Raw genomic sequence first — 22,500 nt, 5'->3', positions numbered from 1 at the left:
GCGTTCATCTCCTGCGACCTTCTGCGAAGACACTGATCCGAAAATTCTACGTCTCGTTCAATATATTTACGCGTTGAAAATAGGCGTGGATAGAGCTTTCTTCATAATAACCCTCTTGGCACCTTCAAGCCAGTAACCCTGCTCTTCAAGTGTCGTGTTTTATTTCTTATATCGATCTTTATGTTTTTTACACAATATGACCCGGGGGCAAAGCGAATATCGGGGTTGAACTGGATACCAGGTCGCGCTGACGCACTCGAAATCAAACAGAATATTACACGTTTCTTTAGCTTTTGGCAAGTTGATCTCGCTTTCTCTCCTTAAGGGAATTTTAATCAATAGTTTTATTTACTTATATTGGAAACTATCAGCATCGGTGTTGCCATTTTACTGGTTTTGATTGGTTCAGCACTTAGAAGGAAGTCAATTTAATTGGAAAACTTTCACCATGCCTCTAAACACATCGCCCGATGCCATTTGTTATAAAATAGAAAATTAGCTTTTTCTCCATCAGGATTCTGAGAAATTTTCTTTACTCACCTAAAGCAAAGTTCTGTTTACTATTTATATATATATATATATATATATATATATATATATATATATATATATATATATATATACATACATATGTATATATATATATATATATATATATATATATATATATATATATATATATATATATATATAGAAAATTAGCTTTATCTCCATCATGATTCTAAAGCAAAGTTCTATTTACTATTTATATATATATATATATATATATATATATATATATATATATATAGACTGTATATATACGTGTATATATATGTGTGTGTGTGTTTGTGTGTGTGTCTATGACACACCTCTTCACTATGAAGGACAAGTTCCAATTTCGAGAAAACATTATAGGATGAGGGTGCCAGGCCTACACCTTGCCTCACTACGCACTTTTTTATCATAGAAAAATTAGATTGAATTTTCGTGTTTGCAAAAAAATGTACAGCTTTTTTTTTAGCAATAAACACTTTTATACTGAAATATAGCCAATCAATAAATTATTTCTTGCTGTGAGACCTCCATTCTATATCATTGAAACTTAGCATAAACTTCTTAAAGAAAGTCAAATTATGAAGTATAATTTGCCTATTGCTTTACTTTCTTCTCAAATATATCATCCTTGTATTACATATGAATATAATTACATTTTACGTCAAATGATTTTATAAAACATATTTGATTACATTTGTTGCCAAAGATTAAATTTTACCTTAAAATACATCCTCCACAGAGGGCTTTCAAAGAATATATCTTTTGATATATCTTTCTGAAAAATATATCTAGCAATGCATGATACAGAGAAAAAATAGTTTTACTATAATTTACAGACGAAGAATAGAGAAGTATTGAATTAACAGCTCAAGATAGAGACGACTGGCGAAATCTAACCGAGGTCCTTTGCGTGAATAGGCGTAGGAAGAGATGATAATGACGATGATGATGATGATGATGATGATAGTTCACATACAGTTTTCTTCGTTGCAACCAAAGGTTCCTTTCCTTAACGAAAGTTATAGACTGTATTTAAAGGTTCAATAACTTAATTGGTTATATAGGTTCTAATCAATTATCTAATTTGTTGATTAATGATAAGAAATGTCATGTAAGTAATTTTCAGTTTCTCAACAAAATACATAAACTATCAAGATGTTTATTGCATGCAAAACGTTCGTTCCTTAACTACCGCTGGAGAGTTATTACTGTAGGTCTTTTGACTGGCCAGACGGTACTTCATTGGATCCTTTTCTCTAGTTACGGTTCATTTTGCCTTTGCCTACACATACACTGAATAGTCTGGCCTATTCTTTACATATTCTCCTCTGTCCTCATATACCTGAAAACACTGAGATTACCAAACAGTTCTTCTCTCAATGGGTTAACTATTGCACTATAAGTGTTGAATGGCTACTCTCCTCTTGGTAAGGGTTGAAGAGACTCTTTAGCTATGGTAAGCAGCTCTTCTAGGAAAAGGACACTCCAAAATCAAACCATTGTTCTCTAGTCTTGGGTAGTGCCATAGCCTCTGTACGATGGCCTTCCACTGTCTTGGGTTAGAGTTCTCTTGCTTGAGGGTACACTCGGGCACGCTGTTTTGTCTTGTTTCTCTTGTGGTTTTGTTAAAAGTTTTCATAGTTTATATATAAAATATTTATTTCAATGTTGGTACTGTTCTTGAAATATCTTATTTCAATGTTATTACTGTTCTTAAAATATCTTATTTCAATTGTTAATTACTTCTCTTATTTCCTTGTTTCCTTTCCTCGCTGGGCTATTTTCCCTGTTGGAGCCCCTGTGCTTATAGCATCCTGCTTTTCCAACTAGGGTTGTAGCTTAGCAAGTGATAATAATAATAATAATAATAATAATAATAATAATAATAATAATAATAATAAAGGCTACATCTAGAGGTTCAATCTCTTCACAAGAGTTATTGACTGCATCCAAACGTTCAATATGTTCAATTTCATCACGAATCATGTATGACATATCTGGAGATTTAGTTCTACGAAAACACAGATACAGCAGAGCCCAGGGTTCTGTTTTCGACACACTTCTTCTCCTTGCCTTACATGGCCATTGTTAATCGAAGGAATAATGAGAATTATGGTCTTGACTTTCTATTTATTTTTTTTTCTTGTGGCTATATGACAAGAAAAAAAGTCTATTCCGTTTTACAGTTCTGTATATAGAGAAGAGATATTTCAATGTTCTTGTTTCTTTATTTCCTTATTATTGTAGTTTTCTATCACTCTTGTACCAACCGTGTGTCACACGATCGTACGTAGTAACGACATTTCATTTTGTGTATATATTATGCTTGTATCTTCACTCTCCCCTCGCACTAAAAAGAACCTGAAATAACATGTATGTCTTTCTCACCGTTAACTGTTAACCGGTGCGGTGTCGGTTGAACAGGAAATTTCCTGCTGCATTGAGTTTTTGTATATAAAGGTGAGTGTTCTGTAATAAAGTTAATCAGTTGCTTTCATTCTGCCTTTGAGTCACAAACTTCTCTCGACTCGTTACACTCTAGTTGTGTGAGACTTTACCTTATTCCGGGAAATATAGATGTTTTCTAAGCATATGTTACATCATTCATACAGATTCATGATTTATATACACTCACCTTTCTTGTCATTATTCATTAAGCATAAGTAAGTAAAAAGCTTCAACGGGTCTAGTGCTGAAAAATCATCGCCCATTGCCTGCCTCTCCCTAGTACTAACATGGGTGGAGAGGGACCTTGGACGCTAGTCATAACCATAGCCGGTCTTAAGCACGTTTTGCCTCTCAGTACTACTGAGACCAATCAGCATAGTTGCTCACGCATTGAAACCTAACCTAACTTAACCTAACCTAACCCAGCCTAACCTATTAATTTCATTCCTTTATATATGATCGTAGCCACAAACGTTGGGAGCCTAATCTTTGACTATTATAGGCTACTGACGTCCCCATACTGTCAAAAATAGACCTCAGGGACGTCACTGACCTTCATTCCACTCAACTGACTCAAGGTCTATAGATACAAGCCTTAATATACAGACCTTTATTTTACAAATATAGCGTTCTACCCTAAAGCGTGTGGTCTTTTCATGGATTAGCCGCCCACCATAATTCCCCATTATTATTATTATTATTATTATTATTATTATTATTATTATCATTATTATTATTATTATTATTATTATCATTATTATTATTAATATTATTATTATTACTACTTGCCAAGCTACAACCCTATAGTTAGAAAAGCAAGATTCTATAAGCCCAGGGGCTCCAACAGGGAAAATAGCCCAGTGAGGAAAGGAAAAAGAGGAAATAAGAGAATTAATTAACAGTTAAAATAAAATATTTAAGAACAGTAACAACAATTAAAATAAATATTTCATATTCATGGCCCTACCTTTTAGCTCTCGGTACTTTCTCCCTCCCTTCAGGTCATCTAGCATCGAATTAATTTTAAACATCTAAATTTATATAAAACTATATTCTTATATCAAAGTCAGAGCTGAGAGAGAATATCCCCTTATTGGCCGGTGGTACATCTTACAGTAGAGTTTAATAAGTGTAAGGTTGTGACAAATAAACAGTATCGCTGTGTGTACGTTGTGTTTTGTTATGTGTAAATGATCAAATATTGTCATGAATGACAATAAAAAAAATAAAAAAAAATGTGAGTAACTGACAGTCATTATTTATTACACTTAGTCGCCTCAGCAATAGATGTGCATGCACACACACACACACCCACACACACACACACACACACATATATATATATATATATATATATATATATATATATATACATACATATATATATGCAGACACACACTTATATATACATTAACATAAATATATATATATATATATATATATATATATATATATATATATACTGTGTATATATATATATATATATATATATATATGCGTGTGTGTGTGTGGATGTAAAGTTCATGATATATATATATATATATATATATATATATATATATATATATATATATATATATCTTTACTGTCACAAGGATCAAGTGACTTGATATGCAGCATAAGCCAGTAGGAAAAAAAAAAGTTTAATACCTAGCGCTGGCCTGCCTTTTAAAACACTTCTTCAGGGTACAATAAAAAGTGACATACAGTTGAAGGACGTCAATAAGTAAAATAGGATAAAAAAAAAAAAAAAGTAGAACAATAAAAGAAATAATAGAAAAACCTTGTCAACTAACTAGCCTTGGCAAACAATCAAACAACCCACAGCCAAAATTTGTACAGTTACTCATATAAGTTGATGGATGTCCGGGTGTTTGTGAGAGATTTCCATGTCACCTCTTTCTGAACGACAGGTGTCTTGCAGCGCTTAAACCAGTCATATATTTGACCTGTCCCGAGCTCTGAAACACCTGTCGTCCAGAAAGAGGTGAAATGGAAATCTCTCTCAAACACCCGGACACCCATTAACTTATATGAGTGACTGTACCTCACGCAAAGTGGTCATAAACATAAAACAGGTATAGAGAAATTACATAATTCTGAATTTTTCAACAATATTGGTCATAATGTAATTATCCAATTTATATAGACCAGCACCAATATTAAAAACATAACCAGTCTTCATCTTTATTATACTAGATTCTATAATATTTCCCTTCGCGACATCTTTACAGTATGAGCAGCTCTTTAGAGTTCTTCCAATTTATCAAATGATTATGCTCATTCATGTGTACAAAATGTGCGTTGGACATGTTATCAACTCGAACACAATATCTATGTTGGTTTAATTTATTTTCCAGCATTTTATCACTTTGCCCAATATATTTCAAATCACAACCATTACATGGAATTTCATATTGCAGCCTACACTATTACATGGCGTTCTTATCAAAATAATATATGAAATTCCATGTAATGGTTGTAATCTGAAATATATTGGTCAATATTCTTCAGTTTTTATGATCTCATTTTAGTTTTATTAATATGAAAAAAACACGTAGCATGACCTGTTAGTCAATTTAGACATATAAGAAAATTTCGCGCATTATATCTTAAGAATGTTAACGCTTTGTAAAAGTTATTAGAATCATTTTTGGAGTCAGATGGACCTTTGAGGGCTGGGTTTTTTTTTTTTTTTTTTTTTTTTTTTTTTTTTTTTTTTTTTTTTTATGGTCCTATTACACAAGGGCGCCCTACGCACTACAAGACCTACAAGATCTGTTCGTCGTTTACATTCTTAGGTATTTGGAGCATCACAAGCGTATTGCGTGATTATTGTCAAATCCAGAACATCGAAACACTCAGAAAACAAGTCTTGTAAACTTTAATATCTTCAGTGTTTCAGATGTCTAGTGAGAGCTGGTTGCATGATCTTGGGGACATTTGAAAGCTTTAGAACCTACAGATGACATAAATCTTGTTTCCAATAATTTGAAACCTTCTGTAAATGTTCTCGTGTCGACACGATTTATTGCCTGAACGATATGTAGTGATTGTCTTAGATATTTTGATAAATATATGATACTTCAAATACTTGCGAAACTGAAATTCGCTATGAGAAATGGACGAGTGCTCGCTAGTTTGGTATTTTCTCTATATGTTTAATAGGGGCTGGGGAATAATAACTTACGTATCGGTCTATTAAAATGTGAAGTCTATTTCACACTCCAAGTCCATTGTTTACATCTGGGAGACTGATGTCGAGTTACTGCGCATGCATTGTTTGCATTCGCTTTGGCCAGCTTTTCTGTATTTTGTATGTCGTAATCATTACCTGACTTTTTTGACCAATTAGGAGCTTCCAACTATTCATGCCCAAGTTCCCGGATGTTATTTTACAACAGTCATTTTTCCCACCCTTCCCTTCAGTTTGAGTTAAACTACCATCACATAAAGACGTCTCCTAGAGGGAACTTAAAGGAAGTACAATCTATTTCGAAATTTAGTGTAATTTCATCTATGTCGGCAATTGATTATGGTGGAAATGCTCTCCGTTCAGTGTAAAGCTATTGTTACTCACGTGAAATTAAAAAATAACCCTTAAATAATGCCTCAAAGGTCTGATTCTGAGTTAATTTTTTGGGAAGACCTGCACATTTTTACTGCAAAGCTTCTGTAAAGATTGCCAAAACATAAAAAAGACATTGGTGTCAATCATAAGGTAAGGATTTATTTGTGATTTACTTTTTCATTATGTAAAGATTTATTTGTGATTTACTTTATCATAATGTAAGAATTTATTTGGGATTTACTTTTAGTTTGTGACCAGCTGGCGGTTGTGACCTGGGAAGGTTTGTGACCTGGGAAGGGGGATCCGAGGGGCTTGCTCCTCGGCTAGGGACTGTGACCTGGGAAGAGGGGTCTGGGGCTTGCCCTAGGCCAGGAATTGTGACTGGGAACTAGGTTAAGTTAGGTGGGTTGGTTAGGTTTTGTACCCTTTTACAAATCTCAAAAGTGTTAAATAATCACGTTTTGGCTTGTTTTCAGCAACTTACATGAACCATATATTTTTCCACCTGGTTATCTTGTGCTTATTTCTTTTTTCTTTTCATTTTTTTTCATTTTTGACCATTATTATTGCTGCAAATCACTCGTCTATGACATTTCCCCAATCAAAAACCCCCGGTTTCCCCACTGGGATCCCCCATAATTGTCTTTAAACAAGGGGGTCCAAAAACTCATGAACGGGTGGTTTGCCCCAATAATCATGGTCAGAAATGTATACAACACAAATAGCGAGTAGGAAAAATATATGGTTCATGTATTTGGCTAGAAATTAAAGTATCATATATTTACCGATATTTTGGACGTCTGGTTCTGATAACTTGATGGGTTGAATTCCGTTAGATGAAAGATTTTTGGTTCACTTAAAATTCACAATTTCAAGAAAATATAGAGAGATAAGTTATCGTTCAATATAATCTGCATATTGTTTAAGGGATGTAATAATAATTGAACTTTTATTCAATGATCTTTTAGATGCATACGTTACTGTAGAAAATAAATTGGATGGACTGCTGGACTGTGCAATTAAAGTAATGACGTGAAAAAAGGATTTTTTTTGTAATGATAGTAAAAAAAATCCGAAAGACCTCAGATTACCCTAGACTTCCTGTATTTTTTCTTTAGCCTAATCATTATCATAAGAGGAATCTGATTACCCTAAATTAGGGTGTTTTACCCCAAAGTGTAAGCACTGCTAAGAAATCGCAGCTCAGTCTTCCGGGAAAATTTCTTGGTGAAATGACCACTTACAGCTGCGCGTGACAAGACCTCCTATACTCTCTAGACATTGCCGAAAGCATCTGCAATAGTAACAAGCGACTGAACCCGAAACAAAAAGCTAATCGAAGGAGCTTAACCTAAATTCAACCAAGGGGTTAACTGCAGCACTGTAATTGTTCAGTGGCTATTTTCCCCTTGGTAAGGGATGAAGAGACTCTTTAGCTATGGTAAGCAGCTCTTCTAAGAGAAGGACACTCCAAAATCAAACCATTGTTCTCTAGTCTTGGATAGTGCCATAGCCTTTGTACCATGGTCTTCCACTGTCTCTTGGGTAGAGTTCTCTTGCCTGAGGGTACACTTGGGCACACTATTCAATCTAATGTCTCTTCCTCTTGTTTTGTTAAAGTTGTTTATAGATTGTATAGCAAAAGTTTATTTTATTGTTGTTACTGTTCTTAGAATATCTTATTTTTTCTTTCTTCCTTTCCTCACAGGGCTATTTTCCTTGTTGGGGCGTCTAGGCTTATAGCATCCTACTTTTCTGACTAGGGTTGTACCTTAGCAAGTAATAATAATAATAATAATAATAATAATAATAATAATAACACAAACCATGGAGAAAATAAGTTTCTTCTATTCGTAATTTGACTTTTTGTGACTTTTGTCATTAATTTCAACTATATTTTCCTCTATCCTCAATGATGAACTGATTGAATTTTATAATCTGTCATAATGGTAATCAAGCTAACTACTTATTCTAATGGAAGAGTAATTATTATGGAACTTCAGTTGCTCATGACGCAAATGGAACGGAGTTTATCAATAATGTTACCATAGTTAGCATTTTTAGAAGAAAGAAGATCTGACCTGCCTTTGCTATAGCTAATTACAGTATATCATCATCTCCTCTTGCGCCTATTGACACAAAGGGCCTTAGTTAGATTTCGCCAGTCGTCTCTATCTTGAGCCTTTAATTTAATACTTCTCCATTCGTTACGACATAAATATTTTACACACGTTGCCAGCTGGACTTGAAGCCTTTATATAAACAAAGCTGATGAGAGAGAGAGAGAGAGAGAGAGAGAGAGAGGAGAGAGAGGAGAGAGAGAGAGAGAGAGAGAGGAATAACAGTTTCTGGGATGTAGAAACTAGATTTTGTTTTGCAGTTTGAGATTATTTCTCAAGAAACCCGAGAGAGAGAGAGAGAGAGAGAGAGAGAGAGAGAGAGAGAGAGAGAGAGAGAGAGAGGAATAACAGTTTATGGGATGTAGATACAAGATTTTGTTTTGCAGTTTGAGATTATTGCTCAAGAAACCCGAGAGAGAGAGAGAGAGAGAGAGAGAGAGAGAGAGAGAGAGAGAGAGAGAGAGAGAGAGAGAGGTCATGTCTTTTTCAAGAGCAGATGACTATTTGTGCAATTGGCTTCATATTTGCACAAGTCAATTGCATAATTCCTTTCGGCGTCAATGGCCTTAGATATCAGGATGCCAGGAAACCTCAAATCAATCAATCAATCAGTGGGAAGACCTCAGCGTTTGATTCATTAGCAATGAATAAAGATAGAATCAGATATCATGTATTTGATTATATAAGAGACGAATATCTTGGGAAAAGACTTATTATTATTATTATTATTATTATCATTATTATTATTATTATTACTACTACTTGCTAATCTACAACCCTACTTGTAAAATCAGGATGCTCCAACAGCGAAAATAGCAGCTGATAAGAATTTGCATGTAGCTGAGGATCTCCCTCGAAATCGTGTTTCTGAGGGAGAGTGGACAAAACACTTCCGTTGTAAAAGTAATGTCTTTAGAACGTGATATATATCACATTTCTATTAATTAAATTACCGATACAAGGAAAATTAAAATGAGAAAATTTTATATTTCGGATATGTGAGAAATTTGTCATTTTACAACATATTTCCATTATATTTTTTTTTTTTTGAACGTAGGTGATAATGATGACATCATTTTTTTCTTTTTTTCATTTTCTTCTTTGACCGATTTTCCGGACATTTTTTTTTTTTGTATTAAAATCATCCTGGAAAGACTCAGTTTTTCTTTTTCTTCCAAAAACAGATCATTTTTTTTCGACCTTTTTTTCGCGGTATTACATGATATCATCTTACATAGCTGAAGAAATCATGCAATGTATAATTGGTGGCTGGGAGATATAACCACCACGAACTGATCTAATCAACGTAAATATTTTTTCAATCTTCTTTCAAACTAAAAAAAAAAAGAATTCTTTTTGTTATCTTCTTCAAGAAAAAATTAACATACCTTATCGAATGACTCACTCGGAAATAAGTTGGGGAAGTTTTTAGGGCAAAAAAAAAAAAAAAAAAAAAAAAGAAAAAAAAAAAGTCAAGAATCTTTTTATGATAGTCTGTAAGGTATTGAAGGTCTTCCGTCCACGCCTTTTTGTTGTTCTTTTTTTTTTGTGTGACGAGATAACTTATGGTGGCCGATGTGGTAACGTCCTTGACTGGTGAAAGCCAGGCTGGGTTTCAGATCCCGCTCAGACTCGATAGTTTCTTTGGTTGCTGTAACCTCACCATCCTTGTGAGCTAAGGATGGGGTGCTTGGGAGAGCCTATAGGTCTATCTGCTGAGTCATCAGCAGCCATTGCCTGGCCCTCCTTGGTCTTAGCTTGGGTGAAGAAAGGGCTTGGGCGCTGATGATATGTATATAGGGTCAGTCTGCAGGGCATTGTCCTGCTTGATAGAGCAATGTCAATGTCCCTTGACTCTGCCATTCATGAGCGGCCTTTAAACTTTTAAACTTTTATTGTCATTATGTATCCTAAGCCAAGGGGAAGTGCCAACTGAAAGAAAATTTCGAAAGTATGACTTCTACTTATAATTCTGTAATGTAATGTAATGTAATTTAGAAAAAGAATACGAATATTTCTTGCTTTCTTGGAGCTGGAGAAAAAAAAAAAAAAGTACGAGGAGAAATTTGACGACGATAAAAAGATGAAGAAAAAGTGGAAGGGAAAGTGTTAAAAGGGGGTATTAAGGAAACAGAAGAATCTTATAGAATAATGAACATGAAGAGAAAGCTAATAGTTTTTATATATTATTCAAAACTAAAATTTTCTCCAATAGGAAAAGTAATGTTATATATTAATCCATTCTTCTGTTTCCTTGCTCCCTCCCCCCTCCCCCGCCCCTCCTTTTAACACGTTCCCTACCACTTTTTCTTCATCTTTTTCTGTCATGAAATTTCTCCTCGTACTTTTTTTTCTTCAGAGCCAAGAAAGCCAGAAACGGGACACGCCTCTCCATTCCAGATAAATCCCTCTTGTCAGTGATGCTGTTGCAATGATGCTTTTACAATGATGCTGTTGCAATAATGCTGTTACAATGATGCTGTTGCAGCAGTCCTTGCATCAGCTGTCAGTCTCGAGGGTCATTTGCATCATCCTGTCCAAAAAATTTCGGCGATGGTGACCTCAATTTACACTCCAGGACATGTCCAGGACTTTGTCTGTGTGGGCTCGATCAGAGGAACATCGTTGAATGTTATCTTCGATTACCTATTCTTGGGTGTCCTTCGTTGTCTATTGGTTAGGATACTCACTTCCCCAGCAAGAGGTTCCGGGATTCATTCCGGAGAGAGCTGGAACATTTACCACGTCTTGCTTCCGGTAAACTATTTCGTATAACGTATAAAATGCAGTGCCACTTTTATAGGTTAATTTTCTTATATAGCATACATACAAACATATATATACACAAATACATATAATATATATATATATATATATATATATATATATATGTATATTATATATACTGTATATTCGTATATATACATGTACATATAGTATATATATATATATATATATATATAGAGAGAGAGAGAGAGAGAGAGAGAGAGAGAGAGAGAGATAGACAGATATGTGTATATATATGTATATATACATATATGCATATATTATATATATACATATTTATCTATGTAAATTTATATATATATATATATATATATATATATAATATATATATATATATATATATATATATATATATATATACAACGCATCTGTGTGCATGTCTGACCACTAAATCAAAAAGAGAAATCCACTAATAAAAACTATTTTTATTCGTATCCAAATATTTTGTATAACTATGCCACATTCATTCTACATAATGTAGGTCAAGACAAAAAAAATCAGCAGCACATTCACTTCCAAAACATCATACATTTCAAACACCTCTTTACAAATGGCTCACCTGCAGTGCGTCGAATCCACACACACACACACACACCTCCATTCACCCCTATCTGTCTTGCACTCTAGCGCATCGAGGCCAAGGCCTTGTCTTTCCAGCACCTACTGGATTTCTGAATTTCCTACTATATACCGTCATTTCAACATGAGTGAACCGTGAAGAGAAAATCTAGTTCATTCTTTCTCTTCAGTATCATTTCTACTATCTTAACCTTAAATTTTTAAACTCCTCTCGTTCCACATATCCCATAAAAGCAGTTCATCTGACCTTTTTTAACCTCTGTAGGCCCATTCTTCTTCATTCCAGTGTCCCTTTCTCCTCATACGTCGCTTACGAGACGGTTAATGTTTTATAAAATTGATGCAGATGAGAGAGAGAGAGAGAGAGAGAGAGAGAGAGAGAGAGAGAGAAGAGAGAGAGAGAGAGAGAGAAAAGCATAGGAAAGGTGCATGAAATTTATTTTTATGGAAAGACAATATTTTTTCAAAAATTTTGACATTCACCAGCCTTTTAGTTACAAAAATTTGTGCTGAATAAATATCCTTTTTTTTTTTTTTTTTTCTTACATTGCTCTGAGTCGCGGGTGAACCCCTAGTGTGGTAAAATTCCCACATTGTTAACCGCTCCATACGGCTACACAGAAATCTTATCAAAACGTCTAACCGTCTACCCACAGGCGTCAATGACCCATATCTTCCACTTTCTGTATTGAGGCTATTTTTAAGGCCGTTAGAAATGGACAGTTTCAACGAAGCTCATCATGGGAAAACAGAAATGTGGAAATATTTCTACCCAATTTTATATTATGGATAAAGATGTTTTCAGCCCAATCTTATATTATGGATAAAGATATTGTTTTCTACTCAATCTTATATTATGGATAAAGATATTGTTTTCTACCCAATCTTATATTATGGATAAAGATATTGTTTTCGAACTGTGGTATTTTTATCAGCATTTATATTCGCAAAAGGATATCAGCCTTAAGGGACTTTCTAATCTGCATTTGACCTCTGTGACCTTAGGTCACTAAGTATCCTTGGGATTGTAGTCGTTGCATATAACCTGAGAATGCCAGAGACTTCAACGTTAAAGAAACTATCAAAGGTTTAAGGGTCACTCATGAATGGCAGAGGCAAGGAACAGTGACATTGCCCTATCAAGCAGGACAGTGCCCTAAAGACTGACCATATATACATATGATCAGCGCCCAAGCCCCCTCTCCACCCAAGCTAGAACCAAGGAGGGCTAGGCAATGGCTGTTTATGACTCAGCAGATAGACCTATAGGCTCCCCCAAAAACCCCAACCTTAGCTCACAAGGATGGTGCGGTTGCAGCGACCAAAGAAACTAACGAGTTTGAGCGGGACTCGAACCTCAGTCTGACGTTCACCTTGTTTGTTGTTGTTGTTGAAGATTGCCTGGCCCTTTTGGCCAGACACAACCGATAATTGGAGAGTGATACAGATACGAGGATTTATGGAGAACATCAAACCATTCTGGACTATGGCAATAGAGTGAAACATAGATAATTATCAATCATTGTAATTAACATTATGATTTGAATAAGTGAAGTATGGACAAATACAGAATTGGTTGAGGTGTGATATAGAGCACATGCAATTAAAGAATCTATGCAAACTTGTAACGAACAGGAATGAATAAATGTATAGATATAGAATGAACTTTATAAACATAGAAGAGAGGTGTCTGATCTTCCATGAAATAAAATATTTACATAAAATTCTATCAATTTCATATGCTGTACCTCAACAACGACTTGTCACCCTCTTCTTGATATCAAACTCATCTTCATAATCGTGTCCCATCTTCCTAGGACATATAGTCGCGCAGAGATTTCAGGCAAAATAAGCCCCACCCCTTGATGACGTTATAACCAACTAGGGCAGACAACATGATTGGCTATGACGTCATCAGAGGATGGGCTTGTTTCGCCCGGAATCTTTACGGCAACCATAGGCATCGCTGCTAGCTGTCCTACTCACCAAGCTACCCCTCAAGGCCTCTAAAAACAATAAGGATGTGCAAAATGAAACACGCCTATAGTACATTACTTTATTCTGTTTATCAATAGCAAAAATTAGTAAAACTGTCTCCAACACGATGACTACCTTCAGGTCTCAGCACTCATCTCAGCACAGTCAACGCTCTCATTTCAAAGATGATCAGAGCGTTATTGAAACACATATGCAAATGTTATTTTGATTGTGTGATACTGATAGGAACAAAGCGTCTTTCATGATTAGGAAACCTGTTGACGCACTCACCAGATCACATGTTTCAGAGCATGGAATGCTGTTTTTGGTAAACAACAGAGGAACACTTGAAGCTGCATACGTAGCTTTTCATTTATTCGAGCATCACCATCTGCACTCATTTATGCTAAAGACAATATTAGTTACACTGGATACATATTATGTTAAGTGGAAACGCAAAGAGAACTAATATGATAAAGGCAGTACACATCTGTATCACACTCATAAATACACTAAACTATAATGCAAAGACTCATTACAAAGTGTGACACTGAATTAGAATGATATAAACAGTGCTGTTGATGCATATGTCTTGAAGCACTTCAAAATACTGTTGGACGAAGTATGCAAATACATTACATGGGAATGATTTACCAACAAAGACTATTTCCAAAGAAAATAGAATAAAAAGGAGAATGGAAATGCAAAGTATCCTGAGAAACCCCCACAAAAAATAAACAAAACTTCAAAAATTTGAGCAGAGATTATTGCTTATTTGTAGGCAAAATTGGACACAGCTTCGATAAAGCATAAAGTCTGATATATATATATATATATATATATATATATATATATATATATATATATATATATATATATATATATATAATATATATATATATATATATATATATATATATATATATATATACCTGGCAGTGAAAATACAAGTGTGCACCCAACAGATAAAATAACCGACAAAATTGCTGGCAGTAGAATCTGGCTAAAAGGTAATACAGAGTTGTGGATTTTGCATCTGACGAAATTCGTAGTATGACGCTGATTAATGATATCTGTGATACAATGGCGCCAGAGGAAAAATGAAGTGTAAGCCTCGAAGAAAACTAAGAGTGCAATAAATTGGACATTACATCTTTATGTATAAAGATACATATTGAGACCAAGGAGAACTGATTCATAGCCATAGACAGTGTTTGATACACTCACCTTCAAAAGTCTTCTCATCAAATGGTAACACGTAGCAAAAAGAGATCTTCAGTGGCCAATCAAAGGTCAGTTTATGTTCCTAAGTAACGAACGTAAACCTTTGACAACCAAGAAACTATCCTATCAACTAACAACTCTAGTAATGAATGCCCAAAAGAAAAACCTTGCTACGAATATGACAAATGCATATTGAAAATAAGAAATTCATCAATCTTTTCACCAAAAGGGGCTTTAGTGGTCAATCAAAATGAGAATAGTTAAAAGTTTTTGATAAACCCAGGACTGAATTTGGCTCTCACCTAACAGCAGATAATCGATTATATACTATTTTTGCTTACCTAGTCATCAGAAAATGTCAATGGCTAACAATTGTCCAAAATAAGTGAGCATGAGAACTTGCCATGTACAACTAGGACTTCAATGCGGGGTAACCAACAGATAATATTCCATTTATCGAATTGGCTAAGCTGACTAACAACTGAATAGGACTGTAGGTTCTCTAACATTGGATATTTCTGTAGTCAAACTGGCCACAAGTTGATTATAAGATGCTTTAGCCAGAAAAACATAGAACCATACTATCTTTCAAATATCTGGCCGCTAAAAGACTACATCACACATTTCTTCAGCTTCACACAAGATTAGTGGTGCTATACTGCAAAGTCAACAGTACAATTTAAAAGTAATGGATAGGAGCTTATTGCAGAAATGTCTTTATGTATGTATCAATACTTACTACTTAGTGTCCCGTATAAGCAAACAATACTGAGATATCACATGCTTGAGCTTTTTTGGGATACAGCGAACAAGATCCGCTCGCATCTTTTAGCACAGTTCAGAGCTCGTCTACGACTGTAGTTTACTCAACGGTAACCACCTTGGTCATGTCCGTCACAGAGCGGAATTCATGGAGGTCCTCCGCATGCTGCAGCGACTGAAAAATGGAATGAACTCACTAATTGGAGTCGCTCAACAGATTAAATTCACCTCATAATCTCCTGGCCACGCTTCATATGGGAATGACGAGGCCACAGTTTTCGATGGCAACATCAGATATAGGCTTGTGCCTGGACACAGATTTCAAGGTTCCAATGCCATTGGTCACGACCCCAAAACCTGTGTCGGTTTTGCTGAACGGGTAGGCTGTCAAGATGACGCCAAACACCGCTAGCCTTTCCGGCTGCCTTGTGTGAGCACCCACAAGAAGACCTTCCACCGCCTCCTGCAGATACGGTCCACCCACTTCAATGTCCTCCAGGAGGGCAGCTCCGCCCGTGCCATCGTCATTTTCATAATCCCCACCTCGAATGATTTCCCCTGGTTCCCCAACCCGAAAAGAATCGAAGAAGTGAGACCCTCTGTAAGAGGGTCCCTTCTCACCAGAGCACAGATAAAGGAACTGCTTCGCTCGCAGTGTGTTGCCATACATCCTCATGTAGACCCTGCCATGGGTCTCCCCACCCCATCCGAGATCCATGAATGTTGAGGCATCCTCTTCGGGAACCATCTCTCTAATGCTGTTGTACTGTTGAGGAGAAAGTTAGGGCTTACATTATTAATTAATTACATTATTAATAGTATGTACTGTATGTGTTGAGAAATGTTATTTCATAAACACAATATGCTGACAGAGATACTCATACGCTAAATGTTGATGAACATATTTTCCCTACACTAAAAGATGGTAAAAAAATTACTCATTATACATTAAGTGTATAAATAATAACTAATGTTACTTTAAATGTTCAGGAAACCTATTCCTCAAACACTGAAAGAATAACTTCCAATATCAATTCGACTTGAGAATTCTCCAAATAAAATTAAAGGACCAAAATAAACTGACAATAACACAAAAAATAAGCAAACCATTATCGACCCAACTGGACGATATTATTATCATTATTATTATTATTATTATTATTATTATTATTACTTGCTAAGTTACAACCCTAATTGGAAAAGCATTATCCTATACGCCCTGCGGCTCCAACAGGGAAAATAGCCCAGTAAGGAAAGGAAATAAGGAAAAATAGACTATTTTAAGAGTAACTTTAAAATGAATATTTCATATATACACTATAAAAACTTTAACAAAACAAGAGAAAGTTATATAAAATAGAATAGAGGGCCCAAGTGTACCCTCAAGCAAGAGAACTCTAGCCCAAGACAGTGGAAGACCATGGTACTGAGGCTATGGCACTACCCAAGACTAGAGAACAAAGGTTTGATTTTGGAGTGTTCCTCTCCTAGAAGAGCATCAAACCAGACCTAACGACTCACCGAGAATATTACAGCAGAGGGCGGAGGAGGCTGCGTGTCTAGGGCGTGAAGGTGCAAGAGGCAATCGTGCATGCTGACCCGCGCCCACCGGGTCTCACGCCCGCTGTCGTCGATGACGTACATCATCTTCGCCATCTGAAGGGCGCCCTTCAAGTTCACCTGGCGAAGAAGAGGAGGAAGAAGCACTCATTATCATTGCACACTTATTGAAAGTACTCATACGATTCTTAAATATTCTTTGCCACCTATCATTATTATTATTATTATTTTTATTATTATTATTTCTATTATTATTATTATCATTATCATTATTATTACTATTATTATCATTATTTCTATTATTATTATTATTATTATTATTATCATTATTTCTATTATTATTATTATTATTAGTATTACTATTATTATTATTATTATTATCAATATTTCTATTATTATTATTATTATTATCAATATTTCTATTATTATTATTATTATTATTATTATTAATATTATTATTATTACTATTATTATTATTATCATTATTATTATTATTATCATCATCATCATCACCGTTATTATTATCATTGTAATTATTATTATTATTATCATTATTATTATTATTATTGTTGTAAATGACCCGTCAAAAATGACATACTGTAGACATGATAGATATGCACACACAGGCACACGCAAACATACACACACGCAGAGTCAACCCTCCTCATTCCCTCGCCCTTTCCTAATTCGCTGATTCGTCAATTTGTAGGAGAGAGTGGTTTCCGAATGTACCTCTCAGGATTAACGTCCCCCCCCCCCCTCCCCGCCTTCTCCTTCTCTCCCTTATCCGAGGGGCGGAAAGACTCAGCAGATAGATCTATAGGTTCCCCAAAATCCTCCAATCTTTAGCTCACAAGGATGATGAGATTGATGCGACAAAAGAAACTAACGAGTTTGAGCGGGACTTGAACCCCAGTCTGACGTTCACCAGTCAGGGACGTTACCACATCGGCCATCACAACATACCTAATTTATAATAATCAGATTGATACAACATTTGGCACTCATATATATTATTTTTTTTTTAATATTCTAGCACATCTACGATATAATGAATAAGGTCAGGTTGACATAAAAAAACTTTTGGTGTAGTTTATAGGAAAATAAAAAGCTGTGTGGACATTTGCACTGAATTTTCGTTCCATAACAAATAAGAAAATATGTTCTGTAATTCATTTACCTTGAAACCTTTTTTTTTAAGAATACTTGTCACAGAACAAGAATAATTATCTCTCTCTCTCTCTCTCTCTCTCTCTCTCTCTCTCTCTCTCTCTCTCTCTCTCTCTCTCTCTCTCTCTCTCTCTCTCTCGTTAGAATATTACATGCTTGCTATGGACATACCCTGTTTCCTAAGAAAATAACATTAAATCCTTTTGCCTTTGGTGCAAATCTTAAGCATTGTCCATATCCAAAGTACTTGGATAAGATCTCTCTCTCTCTCTCTCTCTCTCTCTCTCTCTCTCTCTCTCTCTCATGGCCCAACATCTATCAATACACATTTACCTGTTCTCTGAACTTCGGAAAAGTAGCACTGGGCTGAGAGAACCTCTCTGTCTCCTGTCCCACGTGTGCCTGAACAGTGGCCACGCAATCGCGGGCGGCCAGCTTAGCATTGGCCAACTCCCTGACAGTCTGAGCATCCACTATGCACTCCTCACACTTCTTGAGGGAGTTGACCCACCCTTCTATCTCCGTCAGTTTGTCCGTGGCCTTCTTCTTGATGGAATCCAGGTCCTGCACCACGTCCAACTCGCCCTGCAGGACGGCGCGGATGCTGGAAACGGCGTTGTTGTGGACCCTCTTGTTGGCTTCCACCTGCGCGATGTGGTCCCCGATGGTGTTCTTCAGCCCTTGGATCGTGTGGAACATGGTCGAGATGTTCTCCATGTGGCTCTTTTTCATCTCCTCCAACGCCTGGTTCAAGGGCAGGATCTCGCACTCTCCGTCCGGGGGCACGATGTGGTCCATCACCAAGCAGTCGGGGCAGACCCACACGTTGCAGGTCATACACCTGGACTTCATGCGAGACCCGTGGGCAGCGCACTCACCTGCATCCAGCGGACCCGAACGCGAACTGGAAGCCGAAGGCGAAGAGGAGGAGAGCGCCGTAAGATGTTGCGGCGATGCGGCGCCGGAGGTTCGGGTCGTTAGCGACCGGGCGAGTCTCAGGAGCGGGTAGTTGACCGGCAGGGTGGTCGCCATGACCGCGTAGAAGGGCCGTCGGCATTCCGGGCATTTTCGGTTGTTGTTGATCAGCTGTTCGATGCAGGATGTACACACGGCGTGGCCGCAGCCCAAGTTCCGAGGGATTCGGTTATCGTTGTACCGGTCTTGGCAAACGGAGCACGCTAGATCGGCTTCCTCCATCATGGCCTGCAAGATGAATTGCTTTCGTTAGCACAATTGTTTGAAATTTGTAAATATTATATTAACAGTAGTTGTAATTATTCTAATAACACATATTATCTTTATGAAAAAGTATTATTATTATTATTATTATTATTATTATTATTATTATTATTTGATTCTCTGTTTTTAGGACTATGGTTCGTTTAACAGCTTGCTCAGATTATAGCCTACCATTAGGGAGGAACCAGTATAGTCAAAAGGCCTACTATAAATGTAACCCCCCCCCAAAAAAAAATATATAATTATAAGTACACTTATGTTTTTTTTTTAGGTTTATTATAACTCTTTCATATATGGAAGACCTTTATTTATTTCCATTTGCATTTTTCATTTTTGCTTTCATTATACTTTTTTTTTCTTTTTTACAAATGGATATACATTCATTTGATTAAATAGTGTTTAAGTAAACTGGACATTCAGATCTTTGAAGTCTTGCTTGGAATATGAATTTTCTTTTTAATGGGGACGCGAGTTTCTCAAGGTTTAAAGGTCACTCGTGAATGGCAGAGGCAAGGGAGACGACTGACCATTTACATCTTAGATGTGGATGTAACCCAGCTTTAGTAATAATGATGATAAAATAATAATAACAATAATAGTATCAATAATATTGATAATAGCAAATCATCATCATCATCTCCTCCTACGCCTATTGACGCAAAGGGCCTCGGTTAGATTTCGCCAGTCGTCTCTATCTACAGCTTTTAAATCAATACTTCATTCATCATTTCCTATATATAAACAAATAAATAAATAATCAAAACTTAATGTGATTTTACGAGGTATGGTAAACATTTGAAAAGCAATACATACACGTTCATTTACTCACACACACACACATATTCATATCCACACAAACAAACTTGAAAACATGCTTATGTATATGCGTGTATAGTACGCATGCGTGTGGATATATGTTTGTATACAGTGAGGTACACGTAAAAAACCAAGATCTAAAAACAGATCTTGTATAAAACAATTATCAACAAGTTAAATACAAGTAGAACAATCATACAAGTCTACATATTACATTTATAAGCTAACTATTCAATATACATTAATGCGCAAATAAATTAACTGAAATTTGAAATATGTAACAGAATAAGATATAAAAAGAATCTGTCAATGAGAAATGTTTACATCAGCTTCAGCCTTTTCTTTTTCATTGCATAAACACTAGAAAATCTGTCCCTTGGCACAGGTAGGAGAATGGGGAGGTACAACCCCCCCCCCCCCTGTCCATCCCCTGGCTGCAGGTGTCTACAGGTAGCCTCCTTGTAGGTAAAGAGATCATGTTTCCTTGCGGGTTTGCTACGTAACCTACATCTACAGGTGGTTTTTATGTAGACTGAAATACGATTGACCTACAATGAGAAAATCTAATAAGGATATGCTGATATGATTGATTAGCTTATCTGGTGACACCATTGCCTGCATTATCGTTGGACAGGACACCAGCCACCCATTGACATACTACCGCTAGAGTTACGGGGTCCTTTGAATGGCCAGACAGTACTACATTGTATCCTTCTCTCTGGTTACGGTTCATTTTCCCTTTGCCTACACATACACCGAATAATCTGGCCTATTCTTTACCTATTCTCCTCTGTCCTCATACTCCTAACAACACTGAGATTATCAACACAGTTCTTCTTCTCTCAAGGGGTTAGGTACTGCTTTATTATTATTATTATTATTATTATTATTATTATTATTATTATTATTATTATCATTATTATTATTATTTTTATTATTAGCTATGCTACAACCATAGCTGGAGAGGCCAAGGTCTTCTATAGACCTTGGGAAAGGCAGGATACTATAAACCCAAGGGCTCAACATAGGGTGAGTAAATTATTGAAACAACGGATAGACTTAAAAGAACGAAAAAACATGAAAGAATCAGTTGAATAACTACAACAAAACAAGTGTTTTTTTAGAATGATTTATTGTTAATTTGTTCTCTTCATTTATTTATTTCCTTATTTCCTCTCCTCACTGGGCTACTTTTCCCTGTTGGAGCCCCTGGGCTTATAGCATCTTGCTTTTCCAACTAGGGTTGCAGCTTGGATAGTAATAATAATAATAAAGTGAACGTTTGACTAAATAAACACGAACAGAATCGGATATGAAAAGAAAAGAAACTGGAAACAATTGAAAGATGTAATAAACCACAATGAATTCAATGACAAATGAAAGAAAAAGAAATACTATTATTGTTAGTGTGGAACCGAAAGAAAAAACGTATGCAATTGATAAAGAAAGAAAAGGAGAGAAATGCATTGGGAAGTAGAGGGCTGGTTATTACATTATATGAAAGACGGACACCTAAATTAACCTATTTATGTTGAAAGGATGCGACAGCTCTCTCTCTCTCTCTCTCTCTCTCTCTCTCTCTCTCTCTCTCTCTCTCTCTCTCTCTGTTGTTGCTTGAAATTGGAGCCACTTTAAAATGTTGATGGTCTTGTATTGGCTACATTCTAAGTATGCAAAGGTTTTTTCTCTTTTAGCTTCTAAATATTCATT

The 22,500-nt window shown here is 35.8% G+C and overlaps 2 protein-coding genes across 3 annotated transcripts in view; both read right to left on the bottom strand.

Moving 5' to 3' along the window:
• The window catches only part of LOC137650701 (uncharacterized), a 32,573-nt gene extending 18,153 nt beyond the window's left edge, over positions 1-14,420 (bottom strand). Inside the window, exons 1-2 of the mRNA XM_068383864.1 lie at positions 14,311-14,420; positions 13,416-13,526 (exon numbers count right to left, since the gene is read on the bottom strand). Of these exons, the coding sequence (XP_068239965.1) occupies positions 13,416-13,526; positions 14,311-14,420 (221 nt within the window). The remainder of the gene's footprint in view (positions 1-13,415; positions 13,527-14,310) is intronic.
• Positions 14,421-14,926: 506 nt separating this feature from the next.
• LOC137651232 (uncharacterized) overlaps positions 14,927-22,500 on the bottom strand; it is a 29,233-nt gene continuing 21,659 nt past the window's right edge. For both annotated transcript variants that reach the window (XM_068384450.1, XM_068384451.1), the window contains exons 2-4: positions 19,069-19,938; positions 17,527-17,685; positions 14,927-16,771 (exon numbers count right to left, since the gene is read on the bottom strand). In XM_068384450.1, the coding sequence (XP_068240551.1) occupies positions 16,256-16,771; positions 17,527-17,685; positions 19,069-19,935 (1,542 nt within the window). In that variant the 5' untranslated portion in view covers positions 19,936-19,938 and the 3' untranslated portion in view covers positions 14,927-16,255. The remainder of the gene's footprint in view (positions 16,772-17,526; positions 17,686-19,068; positions 19,939-22,500) is intronic.

This window comes from Palaemon carinicauda, chromosome 12 (genome assembly GCF_036898095.1).
Source record: "Palaemon carinicauda isolate YSFRI2023 chromosome 12, ASM3689809v2, whole genome shotgun sequence".
In the NCBI taxonomy this organism is placed as follows: Eukaryota; Metazoa; Arthropoda; class Malacostraca; order Decapoda; family Palaemonidae; genus Palaemon; species Palaemon carinicauda.
The sequence above is the reverse complement of the archived record's forward strand: the minus strand, read 5'-3'. Positions and strand labels throughout refer to the sequence as shown.